The sequence below is a fragment of the Bufo gargarizans genome, chromosome 4 (genome assembly GCF_014858855.1).
Source record: "Bufo gargarizans isolate SCDJY-AF-19 chromosome 4, ASM1485885v1, whole genome shotgun sequence".
Lineage (NCBI taxonomy): Eukaryota > Metazoa > Chordata > Amphibia > Anura > Bufonidae > Bufo > Bufo gargarizans.
Window position 1 is genome coordinate 235,806,737 of NC_058083.1, and position 21,478 is coordinate 235,828,214.

Sequence of the window (21,478 nt, forward strand, 5' to 3'; positions counted from 1 at the left end):
CATGTTTTTAATCCAATTTTATATTTTTTGTTCTTTTAAACATATGTATTTGACATCTATTTGTACTGGCCTGCAGTAAAATTGATATCTAAAGACCGTCTAATATACCTACAGCCACATAATTACTTGTTCTTTTCTGTCCGGTAAATGCCTAATGTTTGGGGCTTGTACTACACTGGCCTGCAGTAAAATTAATATTGAATGGCCATCTAATATACCTCCAGCCACATAATCCCTTGATCATTTATGTACGGTGAATGCATAATTTTTCGGGCCTGTAATCTAACTGGCCAACAGTAAAATTGTTATACGGTGACCGCCTAATGTACCTCCATCCACATTTTCAATTGTTCTTTTCTGTACGCTGAATTAATAATTTTTGGGGCCTGTGGTCCACTGGCCTGCTGTAAAATTGATATCCATTGATTGACTAATATACCTCCGGCCACATAATCCCTTGATCATTTATGTACGGTGGAATGTATAATTTTTGGGGCCTCTAATCTAACTGGCCAACAGTAAAATTGTTATACTGTAACCGCTTAATTTACTTCCAGCCACATTATCAATTGTGCTTTTCTGTACGGTGAATAAATAATTTTTGGGGCCTGTAGTCCACTGGCCTGCTGTAAAATTGATATCCAATGACCGTCTAATATACCTCCAGCCACATAATCACTTGATATTTTCTGTCAGGTGAATGCCTAATGTTTGGGACCTGTAGTCCCGTGGCCTGTAGTCGTGTGTCACTGTCAATGTTGTGGGATGATTTGTGCACTTCTTGTAAGTATTTGGTGGCTGCAAATATGACCCGAAGGTTTTTTAGGTTTGCCTGCCTTTAAAGTGAATGGGGCCCGCTGCGAACTTGCGGTTTGCGAACATTTGATTGCGTTTTATGTTTGTCCATCACTAGTGAAGAACCCAATGGCCAATTAGCCCACAGCTGCCTTTGATTTAATAATTAAGACCACAATGTATATGTTGAAGTATTACTTAGTTGCACACTGTTTATTCTGTATGGATATCAAGGAGTCGGGTACCAACCACATCAAGCAGTGTTAAGTTCTCTTAAGTTCCCCACTTTTTTTTACTTCATTTATGGGCACATGGGGGTTGAATCCCTTGTATCGGTTTTAGACCTTTGCATAATAATATACTGCATATGTGGTGTATGTGCACGGGACCTATATGTTATAAACCCACAGCTACTCTGTGAAATACACTCACATTATGCTTATTCATAGAAGGGCCGTCTGCCAGCGTATCGCTCTTCCCCTGACTTTTGCAACTACTCCCGATCTCAACCCCACCCCTGAAACATCCTACCCACTGATTCTCTGGTCTGGGTGAGTTGCGGAACTCAAGCAGGCGCAGAGGCACTGATACCCATCATGTGACCTTAAGTCACGTGACTGGTGCGTTCCACGGGCGCGCTCCAAGGACCGGAAGTGATCTCGCTCACCGGCCCAGAACCGCCGGCAGCCTCAGGACAATTGGATCCCATTGAGAAACCCCTGAGAGGGGCGCTATAGGTGACAATAGCACCAGAAATAGGTGCATTTAGTGTAATCTACCAGTTTAATTCAGTATTGTATACCTTAAATACCAGACAGGAACCGGAAGTGTTGTTCGCTTCTGGCCTCTCCCAACCATGTGCTCCTTCTTGATTGAGAGACCATTTAAAGCCACAGTTACCATGTATGTCTATGTCTTTTATGTTTATGCATTTTACTTTCTCCTGAGGAAGGGGGTGCTTGTGTAAACCCCCGAAACGCATTGAGCCTTGATTCCAATAAAGGAATAATTTCCAGAAGTACCGTCTATGGTTGCTGCAGTTATTCCTGTGACACTACAAGTAATCCTGGTGGGGGAGTTTAGCCTATAGGTGTCTTGAGCTTTATCCCATAGACTATCTCCCCGTGTGAGGTGAGTGATCCAATATGCATTTGCACATTTATTTTAATCATTATTTTAATTATTGTTTTAAATATTGGTCTCACTAGCCTGATAATTTATACGAATGATTTTATCCTTATGTCCAGTAACAACTGATGATTTTTAATCTGGCAAGCTTATTCTGACATTGGTAAAAGCCTCTCTAGATTCTTCACCCCGAATTCAAATAGATTTTAGATCCATTTTATCATCTCCAGCATTACTTTCTCTTTTAGATTTCCATTCTGTGGACCTCTATTTCTATATTCTGCATATATTTTAGACCTACGGATCTGATATATCTATCTGAACAAAGTCTAATCTGTGGATTGGCACCCACATGGTAGTTAGGCCCTCTTTTCTTTTTTCCTTCTCTTCCTCATGATGATAAGTTACTGTCTGTGACATATCTAACCACCTGAGGCAGCCTTCCACTATCTCTTTGGAACCACTTGCCACCTTCTCCTTTTCCTACTTTCCCCCTGTTGACGCCCGGTAATTATTCTATAAATTCCTCTATTGGTTTACTCCAAGGGAATTTTGTGACTAACACTCTTCTTTTTTTGGAACTTAGTCCCCCTCCTCTCCTTGCAAGTTCTCTTAAGACCACGCTGTATAGTCGGTCCTCATTGTTAATGGCCGCGCAGCACCTTTAATGCACCTTTAAACAGGGGCTGTTGCTGGTTAGGCGGGGTGGGGGGACAATATGCATATTATTGATGTTCTGGCCTACAATCCGCTCCAGGTTATTTGACAGTAAACACTGAATATTAATCAGCTCTGGCATATCCACTTCTCCAACCCCAGAGCTCTCCTGCCCTACATGTGGGAGCCCTTCTTCTGCCATCTGCTCTTCCTCCTTTTCCGCATCATCTAATATCAATGAGAATATGTAATCAGGAATGTCCAGCTCCTCCTCTCTCTCTGCATTTTTCTTTTCTAAGAAATAGAGACTTTGAAGGATGATTTGGAAGAAGTAAAGCCAGCAAAAGATGAGGATGATCATCATTAAGACCTGGCCCCCCTAAGGGGTGCAGACTGTATGGTATTGGTTTGCACGCTGTCAGTGGAATAATAAAGGTCTCCATCTTATTGGTATTGAATTACATTTACGGCTGATGTAGGAATAACTAAATGTAGGAATAAATAAATACAACTGATGCAGAATAAGTCTCCTTGCACTCTCCCTCTTAAATATTCTTCTATTAATAATTTTCAGCAACACTGTCCCTAGCGCATGAGCACTTGCCATGTATCTCCCTATACTCAGCTCACAGAATAATGGTGGAGATCATGCGGGATGAGGGTTTTATAGGGCTGTGACATCATAGGGGATGGCTATCTGCGAATTGGCTGACAGCACAGCATTTGGGGTGATCTCGCATTCCCAGACGAGACTTTCACATTCTAACACGTGCAGCTGCCTTTTTAGGAAAATTTGATTTGTTACCACGATCCACAAGGAAATTCGGATTTGTTGCAAATCAAAGTTTTCCTAAACTTCAGACCAAATTCCTCATTCAAATACTTCGCTTTATTCAACACCAGTCACAGTTTAACAAATCTTATTTTTCATGATACAAATTCAATACATTCTTGTGACATGCTCCTAAGCACATCACAACCACTGGGTGGTCACAAACACATACAGAATAAGCAACTCCCAACAGAGTATTGCAGAATCATGTTTTTTTTCCAAAGCTAGTCATGTTGTCCCACCTGTCTTGAGATATGTCAAGCCAAGAAAACAGATAAGGAATAACACATGTACACTTTCAATTTTGGCTAAAGATACATTTTGATATACCGTACCTACAGCAAGAAAATAATACACTATAGTATAAATTTTGTGCTGGTGCAATAATATATTAGTTGCAGGCTACATGAGAGTGTTCTTTAATGTACAAAATCTACTGGTTTTATTGTACATATGCTGTATGGATAGAGATAAATTCACACCAAATATGTGACGTAAAATGCAATAGTTAAATTTGATAGGAAGTTGTAATAATCTTTTTTCTACTCCTTTATGTGAACACTAGAGATGAGCACATTTTTCAAAAATTTGACATATAACTGTAACCGAAATATGTCAATTTTACCACATATAAAGGAGCGCGGAGATGGAGAGGAAGAGGGTGTTCGGATTTCCCCCACACTATACGTACGTCTCAGAAATGAACCGCTGCTACCGACAGCAGCTCCTGGGAGGGTCATGGAGCGTCCCGGTCATCCGGCATCTATTTGCTCCGCTGAAGGGCCCCAACGCTGCAGATTTATCATGGAGACATCATAGAGATTTTACTGCATATAAACGCAGCGCTGACCGCTGAATAATTTTGTTTTTTGACCGAAATACTTTGAGCTTTGAGCCCGGAAGAGTCGCGAAGTTCATCAAGATACGTCACTAAAGATTTTACAACATATAACCGCAGCGCTGACCGCAGAATAAATTTTGTTTTTAGACCGAAATACTTCAATAAAGATTTTACCACATTTAACCGCCACACTGAGTGGCTACTACTGCCACTACTTCCATGAACCCCTGCACCACTACTTCCCGGGTAGGTAGGCTGCTGCGAAGGTGTTCTACCCCTGGCACGTTTGGCTCCCGACCTCCCACTGCTGCCACCCTGCTGAATCCCAGCCATACTTTCAACACATATAACTCCCGCTGACGTGAACTGAGAAAGTATTTTTTTTTGTACTGAAATAGGCCACTAAATGCTTTCAACACATATAACCGCCGCCGACGTGAACTAAGAATGCATTTTTCTGTTTGTACTGAAATAGGCCAGTAAATGCTTTCAGCAGAAATAAATGCATCAGTGAAGTGCGTATATATTTTTCTGTCTGTACTGAAATAGTGTCATGGTCTTACCTTCTTGCTGTTCTCCTTCGTTTGACATGTGCTGGCGGCCATCTTGGTTTCTGGGTTTCTTGTAGCCTCCCACCCTGCGGCTTCTCCTTCCCACTGGGAGGAGCTGGATGCCTAGCTCATATATATAGGAGGTCTGTGGCTTCAGTTCCTTGCTTGGTCCTCCTGTGTTCACATGCTTCTAAGACTGCTGCTGCTTCTGGTTCCTGATCCTGGCTTCGTCTGACTACCCTGCTGGTTCCTGATCCAGGCTTCGTCTGACTACCCTGCTGGTTCCTGATCCAGGCTTCGTCTGACTACCCTTCTGGTTCCTGATCTCTGGCTTCGCAAGACCCTGCTTCGGTTTAGCCATCCGTTTGGACTTTTGCCTTACAGCTTGATTTTCAATAAAGCCTTCTTATTTCCACTTATCTCGTGTTGTACGTCTGGTTCATGGTTCCATGACATTAGGACCAAGCCATGAATTCTGACGGTACAGGGCCATCCTCGCTACCTACGCTGGTTGCCAGACTTGATCAGCAGGATCACCTGTTGGGTCGGTTCGCTGTGGCGTTGCAAACCCTGCTTGAACGCACGGCTCATTTAGCTTCCGTTGCCGATGGGTCGGTTGTCGCTCCTGGGCCCGCTCCTACTGCCGCTCCGGTTGTTGCGCCAGAGTCTACCCCGACACCTGTTGCTGCGCCTGCGGTGTTTCGGGGTATGACCGGTTCTGCCCCCCTTCCACAGCGCTTTGGGGGAGAGCCAACTCAGTGCCGAGGTTTCCTTAACCAGGTGGGCATTTATTTCGAGTTGCTGCCACATGCCTTTCCTACTGAGAGATCAAAGGTGGGCTTCTTGATATCGCTGCTCTCGGACAAGGCCTTGGCCTGGGCCAGCCCTTTATGGGAGAACAACAATCCGGTGGTTGCCGAGTTTTCCGGTTTTGTTGCTTCTCTTCGGAAGGTATTCGATGTGCCGGCTCGTGCTGCCTCTGCTGCGAAGCTCCTTATGTCCATCAGACAGGGTTCACCATCCGTAGCTGAATACGCCATTGAGTTTCGTACCCTGGCAGCAGAGGTGGGCTGGAATAATGAGGCTCTGGTCGCTGCTTTCTCTCATGGTCTCTCGGATGCCTTGAAGGATGAGGTTGCAGCTAAGGACCTACCAGTGGAGCTCGAGTCTCTTATTTCTTTCCTGATTTTGATTGACACCAGACTCAGGGAGAGACCTTCCTTTAAGGAGAGCCTGCGGAGGTCTTCTAACAGATTGGCGCCTACGTTTGCTGTCCCACCCGTGCCTCCCTCTCCTCCCACGCCTCCTGGGGATGACTTGTCTGGGGGTGAACCCATGCAGCTGGGGTTTGCTCGCCTGTCCGAGGGGGAGAGGGTACTCCGGAGACGCGAGGGCCGATGCATGTACTGTGGTCTCGGTGGGCATTTTCGGTTGGCATGCCCGAACCGTCCGGGAAACGCTCGCACCTGAGATCCTGTCGGGGGCAGATCTTGGGTGGAGTCTCCTCGTCCCCGGTTTCCCGTGTTGACAAACCACTGATTACTGTTGTCCTCTCCTGGGTCGGGGGCTCGGTGACGACCCAGGCGTTGGTGGACTCTGGTGCTGGTGGTTTGTTCATTGATAGTGTGTTCGCTGCCGCCAATTCCATTCCTCTGCAGCCTCGAGGTTCCCCACTGGCTCTTGAGGCGATAGACGGCAGACCCCTTCTGTCGCCACACGTGACTCAGGAGACCCTTCCAGTGGGGATAGCCATTGGTGCCGTTCACAGAGAGTCGGTCTGTCTCCAGGTTATTTTGTCTCCACACTACTCGGTGGTCTTGGGGTACCCCTGGCTCCAGAAGCATAATCCGACTTTCGATTGGAGATCGGCCGAGATCCTCTCGTGGTCACCGCAGTGTGGGGCTAGTTGCATCCATGGGCCTGTCAAGTTGCTGTGTACTTCCTCGGACTCTCTGTTGACTCCTGAATACGAGGAGTACCGGGATGTATTCGATAAGGTGCGTGCTGTTGCCCTACCTCCGCACCGCCCATACGATTGTGCCATAGAGTTACAATCTGGTGCCGTTCCTCCTCGTGGCAAAGTCTATCCACTGTCGGTAGCGGAGAATGAGGCCATGGAGGAGTACGTGAGGGAGGCGCTTTCACGCGGACACATTCGCAAATCCTCGTCCCCGGCAGGGGCTGGATTTTTCTTTGTGAAAAAGAAGGGCGGTGAGTTGAGGCCTTGCATCGATTACAGGGGTCTCAATCGCATCACGATCAAGAACGCTTACCCGATACCCTTGATTTCCGAGCTGTTCGATCGCCTCAAAGGGGCCACGGTCTTTACCAAACTCGACCTGAGGGCGGCATATAACCTGGTACGGATCAAGGCGGGCGATGAGTGGAAGACCGCGTTTAACACCAGGACCGGTCATTATGAATCCTTGGTTATGCCCTTTGGGTTGTGCAATGCGCCCGCAGTCTTCCAGGAATTCATCAACGATGTTTTCCGTGACCTGTTGCAGCAGTGTGTGGTGGTCTATTTGGATGACATCTTGGTATATTCTGAATCCATGGAGGCCCACATTCTGGATGTCAGACGAGTGTTGCAACGGTTACGAGAGAACAAGCTGTTCGGTAAGCTTGAGAAATGCGAATTTCACCGATCCCAGGTAACCTTCTTAGGTTACATCATTTCCGCTGAGGGGTTCTCCATGGATCCTGAGAAGGTTTCGGCTGTCTTACAGTGGCCCCAGCCCAGTGGTCTTCGTGCCCTGCAGCGCTTTTTGGGCTTCGCCAATTATTATCGGAAGTTCATCAGGGACTTTTCCATGCTAGCCAAGCCTCTCACGGATCTGACCAGGAAGGGCAGTAATCCCCAGGTCTGGCCGCTCGAGGCCATCCGAGCTTTTGAGGCTCTAAAGTCCGCCTTTGTGTCGGCTCCGATTCTGTCGCATCCCAACCCTGGGTTGCCTTTTGTCCTCGAGGTGGACGCGTCTGAGACGGGAGTAGGCGCCCTTCTGTCTCAGCGTAGAACACCAGAGGGTCCTCTGCTTCCTTGTGGGTTTTACTCCCGGAAACTGTCTTCCGCGGAGTGCAACTATCAGATTGGTGACAGGGAGTTATTGGCCATCGTGCAGGCCCTTAAAGAATGGAGGCACTTGCTCGAGGGCTCGGTGGTTCCGGTTCTCATCCTGACGGACCACAAGAATCTGACCTACCTCTCTGAGGCCAAGAGATTGACACCACGTCAGGCCAGATGGGCTCTGTTCTTGTCACGTTTTAATTACGTGGTCTCCTACCTACCCGGTTCCAAGAACATCAGAGCGGATGCCTTATCACGGCAGTACTCCGAGCTGTCCGGGGAGGAGTCGATTCCGACTTCGGTGATACCTCCGAATCAGATCCTGGCCGCCATTCGCACCAGCCTGACCTCTCCCCTGGGTGAGCAGATTTTGGCGGCTCAATCTGGTGCTCCCTCTGGGAGACCCAACGGCAGATGTTTTGTGCCTGAGGAGTTGCGCACTCGGTTGTTGCGAACCTACCATAACTCCAAGGCCGCGGGGCATCCTGGAAAGAATCAGCTGTCCTGGGCTGTTTCACGTCTGTTCTGGTGGCCTTCTCTACGTTCCGACATCGCCGCATATGTAGCGGCATGCTCCGTTTGTGCCCAGAGTAAGTCCCCTCGGCACCTTCCGTTGGGCCTTTTGCAACCCATAGCCACCGGGGAGCGTCCATGGTCACACCTGGGGATGGATTTCATTGTGGACCTCCCTGCATCCCGAGGCCATACGGTCATTCTCATGATTGTGGATCGGTTTTCCAAAATGTGCCACTGTGTTCCTCTCAAGAAGTTACCCTCTGCACAAGAGTTGGCCTCGATTTTTGCCAGGGAGGTCTTCCGGTTGCACGGTTTGCCCAAGGAGATTGTGTCGGATCGGGGGAGTCAGTTTGTGTCCAGGTTCTGGCGCGCCTTTTGCTCCCAGTTGGGGATTCATCTCTCTTTCTCCTCGGCCTACCACCCTCAGTCCAATGGGGCCGCAGAACGATCCAATCAGGCCTTGGAGCAATTCCTTCGTTGCTATGTCTCCGATCACCAAGACAATTGGGTTGACCTCCTGCCTTGGGCTGAGTTTGCCAGGAACACGGCGGTGAACTCTTCCTCTGGGACGTCTCCCTTCATGGCCAATTATGGGTTCCAACCTGCCGTGTTACCGGAGGTATTCTCTCCCCAGGATATTCCAGCTGTGGAGGATCACCTTTCCGTCCTACGTGCTTCTTGGGTACAGATCCAGAGGTCCCTTGAGGTCTCTGCGCAGCGCCAGAGACTCCAGGCTGATCGCAGACGAGCGCCCGCTCCTTCCTACCAGGTCGGAGACCGCGTATGGTTGTCCACCCGCAACCTCAACCTTCGAGTGCCCACTCCCAAGCTGGCGCCTCGCTTTGTTGGTCCCTTCCGAGTGCTTCGCAGGGTAAACCCGGTAGCCTATGCCCTTGCGCTTCCTCCTGGCATGCGGATCTCCAACGTGTTTCATGTCTCCCTGTTGAAGCCACTGGTGTGTAATCGTTTCACTTCCTCGGTTCCTCAGCCTCGTCCGGTCCAAGTGGGCAATCGTGAGGAGTATGAGGTGAGCAATATCCTGGACTCACGCCTGGTCCGCGGTCGGGTGCAGTTTTTGGTCCATTGGCGTGGTTATGGTCCAGAGGAGCGTTCCTGGGTTCCCTCCGCAGATGTCCATGCTCCTGCCTTGCTCCGAGCCTTCCACGCACGCTTCCCTCAGAAACCGTTCTTTACTCCGCGGAGGAGGGGCCCTTGAGGGGGAGGTACTGTCATGGTCTTACCTTCTTGCTGTTCTCCTTCGTTTGACATATGCTGGCGGCCATCTTGGTTTCTGGGTTTCTTGTAGCCTCCCACCCTGCGGCTTCTCCTTCCCACTGGGAGGAGCTGGATGCCTATATAGGAGGTCTGTGGCTTCAGTTCCTTGCTTGGTCCTCCTGTGTTCACATGCTTCTAAGACTGCTGCTGCTTCTGGTTCCTGATCCTGGCTTCGTCTGACTACCCTGCTGGTTCCTGATCCAGGCTTCGTCTGACTACCCTGCTGGTTCCTGATCCAGGCTTCGTCTGACTACCCTTCTGGTTCCTGATCTCTGGCTTCGCAAGACCCTGCTTCGGTTTAGCCATCCGTTTGGACTTTTGCCTTACAGCTTGATTTTCAATAAAGCCTTCTTATTTCCACTTATCTCGTGTTGTACGTCTGGTTCATGGTTCCATGACAAATAGGCCACTGAGCGATTTTGCCACAAATAAGTGCACCAGTGAAGTGCGTATATTTTTTTACTTCTGTACTGGAATAGGCCACAAATCCCTTTTGCCACAAATAACTGCTCCAGTGAAGTGTGTATAGTTTTTTCTTTCTATAACGAAATAGGCCACTGAACGCTTTTGCCACAAATAACTGCACCAGTGAAATGCATATATATTTTTCATTTTTTACTGTAATACGCCCCTATACGCTTTAACAGAAATAACTGCAGAAGTGAACTGAGAATATATTTATCTTGTTGGACTAAAATAGGCCACTATACTCTTTGACCAGAAAAAACTTAAAGAATGAAGTATGTATATATTTTTCTTGTAGTACTCGAATACGCCCCTATACACTTTCACCAGAAATAACTGCAAGAGTGCAGTGCGTATATGTTTTTCTTTTTTTACTGTAATACGCCCCCTTATGCTTTCACCAGAATTAACTGCAGAAATGCACTGAGAATATATTTTTCTTGTTGTACTGGAAGACGACCCTATACGCTTTGACCAGAAAAACTTAAATGGTGAAGTGTGTATTGTGGGGATTTGCTCTAGTAGGCAGGTTAGCAGACGCAGTGTAGAGTCAAAGGACCAGCTTGTAAATCACTCTTCAGCGTTTATTCACACTTATAAAGTAACACAACAGTCACTTTTCAGGCTTGGTGCTTGTTCACACACAGAAAAACAAAATAAAGTTCACCTGGTATCCTGGGTGTCAGTTCACACCTGGCTGAATGCTCAGCCTCAGAAAGTCCACTTGCAGCCTTTAAGGAGGCCTGCTCCCCTGACACACGGTCTTCAGACCATAGCACAGAGATCTCCAGAGCTCCACTGTCAGAGGGAGGTAATCCACACCACCTGACAGTGCTGGCTGTTTTTTATAAGCCTGCCAAGACCCGGCCTGGAACGTGGGGAGGAGTCACCCACCCAGCACTTTGACTACTTCCAGTAAGAGCTGTCGCGGATCAGCTATTTACAGCCATACAAAATAGCAAAGTGTCAATCAGCATTAGCTGTTGCTGACACATGAAAATACCGGCTCTTACTTCACCAAGGCTAGAAACCTCGGTGACACATACCTACCATCAATGACAACACGTTGTACCTTCCTACAATATATATTTTTCTTGTTGTACCGTAATACGCCCCTATAAGCTTTCACCAGAAATAACTGCAACAGTGCAGTGCATATATATTTTTCTTTTTTTACTGTAATACACCCCTATATGCTTTCAACATAAATAACTGCAGAAGTGAACATAGAATATATTTTTCTTGTTGGAATGAAATAGGCCACTATACGCTTTCACCAGAATTAACTGCAGAAAAGCACTAAGAATATATTTTTCTTTTTGTATTAGAATACGACCCGATACGCTTTGATCAGAAAAAAACTAGAGGGAAGTGCGTATATATTTTTCTTGTAGTACTGAAATACGCCCCTATACACTTTCACCAGAAATAACTGCAACAGTGCAGTGTGTATATAGTTTTATTTTTTTACTGTATCACGTCCCTACGCGCTTTCAACAGAAATAACTGCAGAAGTGAACTGAGAATATATTTTTCTTGTTGGACTGAAATAGGCCACTATACACTTTCACCAGAATTAACTGCAGAAATGCACTGAGAATATATATTTTTCTTGTTGTACTGGAATACGACCCTATACACTTTGACCAGAAAAAAACTTAAAGAGTGATGTGCATATATATTTTTCTCGTAGTACTCAAATACGCCCCTATACGCTTTCACCAGAAATAACTGCAACAGTGCAGTGCGTATAATTTCTTTTTTTTACTGAAATACATCCCCTATATGCTTACACCAGAAATAACTGCAGGAATGAAATGCGTATATATTTTTCTTGTAGTACTGATATAAGATTCTAAAGATACTAAGAGATAAGCCACTACAGGCTTTTCAACATAACACTTGCAGCCCAATAACAAATAGCTGGAATGACAGAGCTGTCTAATGGCTATTTGGATCCCCAAATAATCTTTCCCTGCACTTGTAAATAGCCTTCCTATCAATGTCCCTAGCGCCTTCTGACGTCTCTCCCTGCACTAAGATGCTGTGAAATGATTCCTCCCTATCCTTTCCTTGCACTTATAAATCTTTTTTTTTTTTTTTTTTGGGGGGGGGTTCCACAATGAAGTTTTTCCAATTGCTGTCCATAGCGCCTTCACACGTCTGTCCCTGCACTCTGAACGCTGAAAAATTGTAGAATCTAAAATGGCTGCCGTATTTATAGGGCTGTGGCATCACAGGGCTGGCTTGCTGCTGATTGGCTGTATGCAGGCATGTCAATCTGGATAATCTCGCCTTCCCTGAGTCTCTTGCCCCATGTCCTCAGTCCTCACACATGTAGCCGCCATTTTAGGAAAATTGCAATTCGTTACCACAAATTCTCATTCGTGAAATTTCCTGAAATTCATTTCCTGAAATTCTGATTAAATTCCACTTCGTCAGCTTCGATTCGCTCATCTCTAGTGAACACAGATTAATTTGAATTATACCATTTCAAACTGCTACTGTGACAAATATACAGTATATAAATCTAAATATATATATAATTTTTTCTGAATTGGAGATTCAAATATTTTATTGCATCCTCTATGGAATTAAAAGTGTTCCTGCTTTTTTTCTTTACTTTAATAGTTAATATCTTGCAAACCACAGCATAGGACTTTCACACATCACTGTTAGTAAAATATTAAACTGAACTGGATATTCCAAGAAGAAACTTAGAAGTGAATATTTTACAACTGTGTAAATCCTTTAAGTGGAACCCACAGGATATCACATTCAGGGTTGTGGTTTTAGGGGCATGTTAAAGTATTCACACATGTTTAAAATAATATGTTTAAGATTGCTTATAGTAACCTTGAGGCTACTTACATTACAAATCAGGTTTTTTTGGGGGGAAATTGTTCAGGACATAACTTAATTTGATAACCAATATAAAAGTATCCACAAAGCCACTACTCTAAAATTTGTATGCGGTCAAATCAGTATGGCTTTTTTTTTTTATCACTGCAATTACTGTTGAGCAAAGATAACCATCCTCTGTGATGTCACAGCCCTATAAAACCCTCATCCCGTGTGGTCTCTGCCATTATCCTGTGAGCTGAACATAGGGAGAGATGTGGCAAGCACTCATGCGCTAGGGACTGTATTGCTGAAAACGAATAATAGAAGAATATTGGAGAGGGAGATTACAGGAAGAGGGCAAGTAGACCTATGTTGCGTCAGTTTTAGTTATTCATTCCTACATTTACTTATTCCTACATCGGCCATAAACTAAGATGGAAGCCTTTATTATTCTACTGCCAGCGTGCCAACAATATCATCTAGTCTGTACCCCTTAGGGGGGCCAGATCTTAATGATAACCATTCTCAGAAAAGTCAGCAAGATGCAGAAAGAGGAGGAGCTGGATGTCCCTAATGACATATTCTCATAGATATTAGATGATGTGGAAAAGGAGGAAAAACAGATGGCAGAAGAGGGGCTTCCACCTGTAGGGCAGGAGAGCTCTGGGGTTGGAGAGGTGGGTATACCATAGCTGATTAATATTCTATGTTTACTGTCAAATAACCTGCAGGAGTTTGCAGGCCATAACAGCATATTTTGCCCCCACCTAACCAGTCAAACACCATACCAGCAACAATCCATGTTTAAAGTTGCCGTGTCGGCCATTAACAAGGACTATACAGGGCGTTCTTCGTTATTAAATGACAGGCAGTTTCGGGCTAATTGACTGTGTTTTTTTACCAAAGCATGGTTGCTCCGTGTAGCCATACACTAAGGCAGATTGGCCTGGATATACCTGATTTATAACGATTCGCAACAAATTGATGTGTAATAAATCAAATTTATTTGCTAATTTCTGCCTTAGTTGCCAAATTGAATTTCCCTAAACTTTGTCATCTCTAATGGAAATAAGTAGGTTGAGCAATAGCCAGGGTGGTTGATAAGCCTTCTCTACTGAGACATCAACACAGTAAATATTGGGATTATTGGATTTCTAACAAAGAAAAATCAAGCTTTCTGCATTTGCTTCTAGATGTGTCTAATTTTATGCTTAAGCATCCAAATGTTAGTACATTTCACATTCTCTATGTAAAACAGATGCAAAACTTTTTTAAGTGGATGTTCCATAAGTCCTAATATTTTCATGTTCGTGACCATGTCAACTGCCAGGCAGCAGCCCTGAATAATAACTCACATTTTCTTGACTGTTCTCATCAATCCCAGAGAATGTAAGAGAAGTCACATAAGAACTTTCTACTTTGTAAATTACAACATGAGAAATCAATCTGGGTTTGGTTGCTTAAGGAAAAAGGAGCCTTGGTATTGTAAACTATAGCGTTACAACATTTGTGTTTTTCTTTAAAATAAGTCAGTTGTGTAAATTTCAGATTTGAGTAATGAGTCTGTAAAATGCAATTACTTTCTCTAAAGGTAGGGCCAGATTGCTGCATGTAAGATACAGTCTTTCTTAAAGTTTGATCTAAACAGTTATAGTACTGCTATGTGTGGACTCACCCTAAGGCTAGTTTCATATCAATGTAATAAGTCCATACAGACAAGTATCCTGGCCCAACCACATGTCTACTAGCCCAAACTCACATCGTTATAGAGATCTTTGCTTCGATATTACAGTCATGTGAAAGTGACCTTATATGTTTTAGCATAATTGGTGTACAATCATTCATACATCTTTGATAACCAATAGATCTTTGTAAGTAAAACTACTTACATATATCATGTTTTAGGTAATCATGGAAAAAGTTGGAAGGGGGGGAGTAAAACAAAACAAAAAAAACTGCAGCAGACAAACAGATATATGAGAGAAAGATCTAATTGGTTGCCATTATCTTTGATGTAGAACTTGCCTGTAGTAATTCAAAATACACTTACTCACAAGCCCACACTCACCTGAACAGATTCTTCTCTTCCAGAGTATTTTCCAATCTGTGTTTGCCCACTGACATATATGCCTATAACAGGCAGTAGTCGTCTTGTCTCGATTTCTTTGTCATCAATATACAATGTTGCATCCTCTTCTGTCACTAAAAGTCTTATTTGGTGCCATCCTTCATCAAATAATTTCTGTTACAGAAGGAAAAAATATTATTTATAACTGTCAAGCATATGCATCTGACAAAATTGTCTAGAATGAAGAGGAACTAAAAAGTTTTCCTGTGCCATCGTCATGTTCATACATAAGTGTACTTACTATAAATTTGCATAAAAATGTAAATTAACATAACTTATAGTACCAAGAAATATGGCAGTCAAGAGCATAGTCAGATGATCAATAAGGCCAATGGGTCTATGAAGTGATCAGCAAAGTTTTGTAGAAAGTGTGTGTGAGTTGTAGAAAACCTTTGGGTATTGATCTGCTCTGAAAACTATGTAGGGTGCATTCAGAACATTAAGCTAAAGTAAGTTAGAACTAAAATAAGAAATAGAGCTACAAGTAATATTAAACATAAATAACATAGGAATTAAAAATATCTGTGTGTTAGTTAGACGCAAATAAGAAGCCTTATAATCTTTAAAAACTGTTATTCTTTTTACAGAAATGCATAGTGATGATCACATGCATCACTTCCACCAATGTCTATTTTAGTGTCGAGAAGTATGTGGGCTACTACTATCCTGTATTAAGTTGTGAGTATACACTATGGGGGTCATTTATCAAACTGGTGTAAAGTAGAACTGGCTTAATTGTCCATAGCAACCAGTCCAATACCACCTTTGGAAAATGAAAGAAGGAATCTGATTGGTTGCAATGGGCAACTAAGTCAGTTCTACTTTACACCAGTTTGATAAATTACCCCATATGTCAATAAATAATAATGTCATTGTTGGGAAATGTCAGAAAAGTTATAGATTTGTGGCTCTCTGGTCTCATTGCCCCAGCACTTATCAGTTGAGCTGGGGTACACATTTTATTCTTTGAAATCTGCAGTATCAGCTTAACTTTTTTTGGGAATAGCCAGATGTATTCCCTTCATGGTCCAGTTTTTTCTATTATAAAAAAATATATCAAGATCAGCTTAACAACTTTCCCAATAATGGAGTTTTTATTTATTGACATAGATTCCTAATGAGTGATGCAGTTAAAGTTAGGTTTAATATATTTTAAAGCTGGTCTCCATTGAGCGGTAGAGACGATGTGGCATCTTTTTCTCAAAAAAGAAAGGGAACAGATTTCCAGGCATTTTTCTTGTTGCCTAGAATTTCATATTTACGTTTGAAAAAAGTGTTGAATTTGGAGAAATCTATAAATTCTTCATGTGTTATGTCAAAAGTGTAAAGCAGTGAATTGAAATAAATAAATTGTGAATTGTCGAACATCTATTGAGACTGGAATAGGCCTTTTGTATCCAATTTGAAATATTTGACAGGTAATTCTAAAATATCAGTGGGGGCTATATACTGTAAATTAGAACCATTGTAGAGGTTTTACATTTGGTATAAGGATTTCCAATTTAAAAGAGCAGCATTCAAATAATAAAGCTGGTGTCTACATCAATTTAGGGTTGCCCCAGAGAATGTGAGATGCTCTGTGTACCCAAGGTAATCTTAGTTCTATAGGCCACCAAAAAGGGACGATCTTGATGTGAGTGGCCAGGTTGTAGACCAGCATGTTTGTAAGGCCAGGTCCTCTATAATGTTTATTTTTATTTTTTTGTAAGCAGTTGCAAAATTTATTCACATATACATTTTATTCAATCAATGTACGTGCCAATTTGAAAAAAAAGATATTAGTCACTGCAATAGGTAAGGTTCTACGTAAATATAGAATCTCAGGCAGAATTGTCATCTTAAATAGAGCAATCCTGCTTATCTAAGTAATCTCACATTTTGCCTAATTATGTCATATCTAGAGGTGAGTAAATACATTTTAAACAAATTTTCAAAAAATTCAGCTTCCAAGAGAAGTGAAAGTTTTTGATATTTGATTAGTGCAACTTGCTCAAAATGCAAAGTGGCATCCACCATTTTACATAAGCAATAATAAGCACAGCAAGGTAGGGAAAAAGATAGGATCACATGACCACTGGGTGGGGTCCTGGCTGGTAGGATTGCCCATAATGCTTTGCAGTCAGCCTCAGTGTATCAGGAGGGACGATATAGACATGTGTCATAGGCACAGGGTCGGCGCTACCATAGAGGCAAGGGGGGCAATTGCCCCCGGGCCCCCGACTCCTTAGGGGTTCCCAGCCGGCCCGGCCGCAACTACTATATTATCTATAATTGAATAATTCTATTGTGTGCCTGTGTCTGGAGAGATGGGCCGGCGCTGCGCCGCAGTAATGTAATTAAAACTAACTGGGCTGGAGTCTGGAGTCAAGTGGAGGGGCCCCCCGCCGGGCGCCGGGCGCCACTGACTGTGCCTGCGCTGCGCTGCCGCTGCTTGTCTCTTTAAGAGATTCGAGACTGGAGCAGCGGCATGCACTGCTCAGGCAGGCACGTCTAGCGTCTGGCTGATGTACGTTGCCACAGGCTCTGCCCGCCCAGAGCAGAGAACTTGGAGGATTGTACTTAAGGAGGCATTGAGGCAAGGAGCAAGCAAAGCAAACAAGCGCCATTGGCATTTGGCAGCCTGCCAGCCACAGCCCAGAGCCCAGTCTGACTCTGCCAGCAGTGCCAGGGAAGGCCCGCCGCCCACAGTCAGAAGGCAGCCAGGCCCCAGCCAAGTTCCAAACTTCCACTGACTAGTAGGTTCATAATTCATTGGTTATATTGTTTTGTTGTTAATTAAACTGGATCGGATCCATGATCCATCCATCCATTCCCAGTGTTTCCCACTCACTGACTTACTTAGTCCGGCACCATCTCGCCCATCCGGGCCATCCCAGTGTACTGCTAGCCCGCCCTGCGGCCCTGGTTCTGTTTGTGTTTGGAGTCAGTTGGACTGGAGAAATGTGCTTTTGGGGGGGGGGGGCAGTTACTGGTACTACCAGTAAATGCCCCCCGCCCAAATGCACATTTCTCCAGTCCAACTCTCCAAACAGAACCAGGGCGGACTAGTATACTGGCACTGGGACGGGTGAGATGGTGCCTGGGATGGATCCGACCCAGTTTAATCAACCAACCTACCAGTAACTGGCCCCCTCACACCCCCCAAATGCACATTTCTCCAGTCCAACTGTCCAAACAGAACCAGGGTGGGCTAGTATACTGGCACTGGGATGGTTGAGATGGTGCCTGGGATGGATCCGATCTAGTTTAATCAACCAACCTACCAGTAACTGGTTGGTTGATTAAGCTAGATCGGATCCATCCCAGGGACCATCTCACCCGTGCCAGTGTACTAGCCCGCCCTGGTTCTGTTTGGAGTCCGTTGGACTGGAGAAATGTGCATTTGGGAGTGGGGAGCCCCTTATTGTTTTTCACCCCAGGGCCCCATTTCACCTAGAACTGGCCCTCCATAGGCAGATCCCAAGAATATAAGCCATGTGTCTTCTGAGCTTGTACATTGATACAGCAGGATATCCCTGACACAGGCAAAGCATAGAAATACATATATTTAGACACACAAGCTGGATTGATTTCATTAATTGATAGAGAGAGGTTTTAGCTAGGAACAGAACAAGGATTAGTGCAGACAGCCATTTACATCCATTAAGGCTCTGCTCATATTGCATATCAATATTTAAAGCTAAAGTACTCCCTTTTTTTGCAAATGTGCTGGAGCCAGCTAGCAGCCCTTTTTTATATCTAAAAATATCCTGGCAGGTGATTCTTTAAGCATTATATTGTAGTAAAAAAAAAAAAAAAAGCTGTTAAAAATGTCTTTAATTATGTGTACGAAACCTGACCAGACATTAGAGATGAGCGAATTTCTTGAAAATTTGATTCGGCTGATTTGCCGAATTTCCCATAAAAATTTGCTTTGTGACGAATTACTTTGCCACAACGCGCATTTTTTTATAAGTAGCGGGTGCAATGACAGGGAGCTGCGATAGTGACGCCCCCATCATTGTGCCCCTCAGATGCCGCGTTTTCTACATGATTGTGTACAGTGTGAAATTAACATAAAAAAACATTACATCAAACTTACAACGTCCATTTGCACTCGATGGGCCGGCTGCCACCATCTTGCTTGAGATTACGTTATCACGCTGGCCAGTGTGATTATGTAATCTCGCATTGCACAGGATTTCGGCCGAGATCTTCAAGCAAGATAGAGGCTGGCAGCCCTTCGCGCACAAATGGAGGCGGTAAGTTAGAATTTCAGGATTTCCTGAAATTTGGATCGAATTCCACTACATGAGATTCGATTCGCTCATCTCTACCAGACATGTTTTGCAGCATGACTTTTTGATCACTTTCTATTAATTGTTTGGGAGGTGAAGTGATGAAAAAACAGGAAATCATACATTTTTTCATTACTCCATTTACTATACAGAAGGAATAACTTCATATTTTACAGTACAGGCATTTTGTGATACAGTCAAGCTCATGATGTTTTGTTTTTTATATGGGAAAGAGGAGTGATTTTAGTTTTTTAGTAGTTTTTTGTATATAATTTTTTTCTTTTTACACTTATTTTTTGTCCCCCTATGAGACTTTAATATGTGATTGTCTGATCGCTTCTCCCATAGACTACAATTATTTAACATTGCAGCCTATGGGAGATTCACAGTGTTCTTATGAAGCAATGACACAGACAGGGCTCCATAGGAACTTTATAACTGCCTCAGAGACATGAAAAGGCCGGAGGCTGCCATCTCAACTGAATGGTTCCCTTGATCTTGGCGAGGGGTAGCCGTTAGGTCTCTGGGAGCACAGTGCTCTTGGGAAAAGTCCACTCAGATGCCATGGTCACAACTGAACAGGGTACCTGAGGGGTTAAAAGGCTATAATGGTTATTATTGTTGATTATGGACTCCACCTCTAGGTGTTTACTTTGTAAAACAGCAGACAACGGGTGGCTATAACGTCTTCTCAGCTTCTGAGCAAGTGCCATCTTTAAAGAACTGCCATACACAGCACATCTACGACAGATATTGGGAAGCGGTTAATATAGAGAAGATGGAATTGTCGATGGGTAGAATCTAGGATTTATTTTCTTTAACCTTGCTGAACAAAAGCTGGCAAGGTGTACTATCAAAGCTGGTAAAGTAAATGAAAACATCATCTGCATATAACGACATGCCATTGTGCTTTATATCCAATTCTAACTGAAGAGGGCTCTCTCATAGCACAAGCTTGATGTTCTACAGGTAATATGAAATCAATAGAGATAACAGGCACCCCCTGACAGGTGCCATTAGTGATGTGAAAGAGGTCAGGGGGCATTCCATTCACATATACTGTACTTTAGAAGAAGAGGGGGAGTATAGAGCTTCAATAGCTGTTAATATACGTAAACCCTTAAAAACCCAGTGAGTTTCAACATTGATAAGATAAATTACTAGTTAACAAAAGTAAAATAGACTTATCTTTCATTCCACTTCCTTCTATAGGTCCTCTATTTTCTTCTCAACATACATGATAAAGATTTACAAGAAGATCATGGCAGATAGAAGCGGATATGTCTACAAGGTCAGACTACCCAGGGTTTGTTTATCATGGAGACACATATAGCTGCACTGCACACTTTATAACAGGGAATGTAGTCATAAATATAACAGCTTATACATTCTTAAATTAAGGTGCAATTTAGCTGCCTAAAGGAAATCTATTCTTACATTTTAAAGTGTAACTGCCATTTAATTTTTTTATACTCTAATGGTATAGGACAGTGATGACAAACCTATGGCACGGGTGCCAGAGGCGACACTCAGTGCCCTCTCTGTGGGCATCCACACCCTGTCCAAGGTGTAACACTATGCCTTAGACTTTTTCTGCCATTCATAAGCGCAGGGCATGCTATGAATGGCACAGAGAGCTCACTGAATGTAGGCAGACTATTATAGATAGATGATAAAATACATGAAATATATGTTATATTAGTATTCAGGGTAAATGGCCATGTTGGCACTTCGCGATAAATAAGTGAGTTTTGGGTTGCAGTTTGGGCACTCGGTCTCTAAAAGGTTCACCATCACTGGTATAGGACACCCTGCTTTATAAATGCTTTTGTGATTTATAATTTAATCTTTTTTCAGTTTCACCTGATAAAAAAAACCAGAAATGTGTGTTACTTTCACATTGAGCAGGCCTCTTCTCACAGCGTTGTCATGTGCAGCTGTCTCCTCTCTGATAAAAACAGGAGAAAGAAGAAAAAAAAAGCAGAGCTCTAGGAGGAGGAGCTCAGCCCTGAGTGTCTGGACTCAAAAAGCGGAGGGGGAGGACTGCTTTAGATGCTGAATGGTAGCAGCTAGAAACATGCAACTGGTCTTGTTTGAAAGCT

General features: G+C 43.8%; 1 protein-coding gene across 1 annotated transcript in view; it reads right to left on the bottom strand.

The window, feature by feature from the left end:
- The window catches only part of COL21A1 (collagen type XXI alpha 1 chain), a 386,987-nt gene that overhangs the window by 175,528 nt on the left and 189,981 nt on the right, over positions 1-21,478 (bottom strand). The window contains exon 6 of the mRNA XM_044289670.1: positions 15,040-15,213. Coding sequence (XP_044145605.1) covers positions 15,040-15,213 — 174 coding nt within the window. The remainder of the gene's footprint in view (positions 1-15,039; positions 15,214-21,478) is intronic.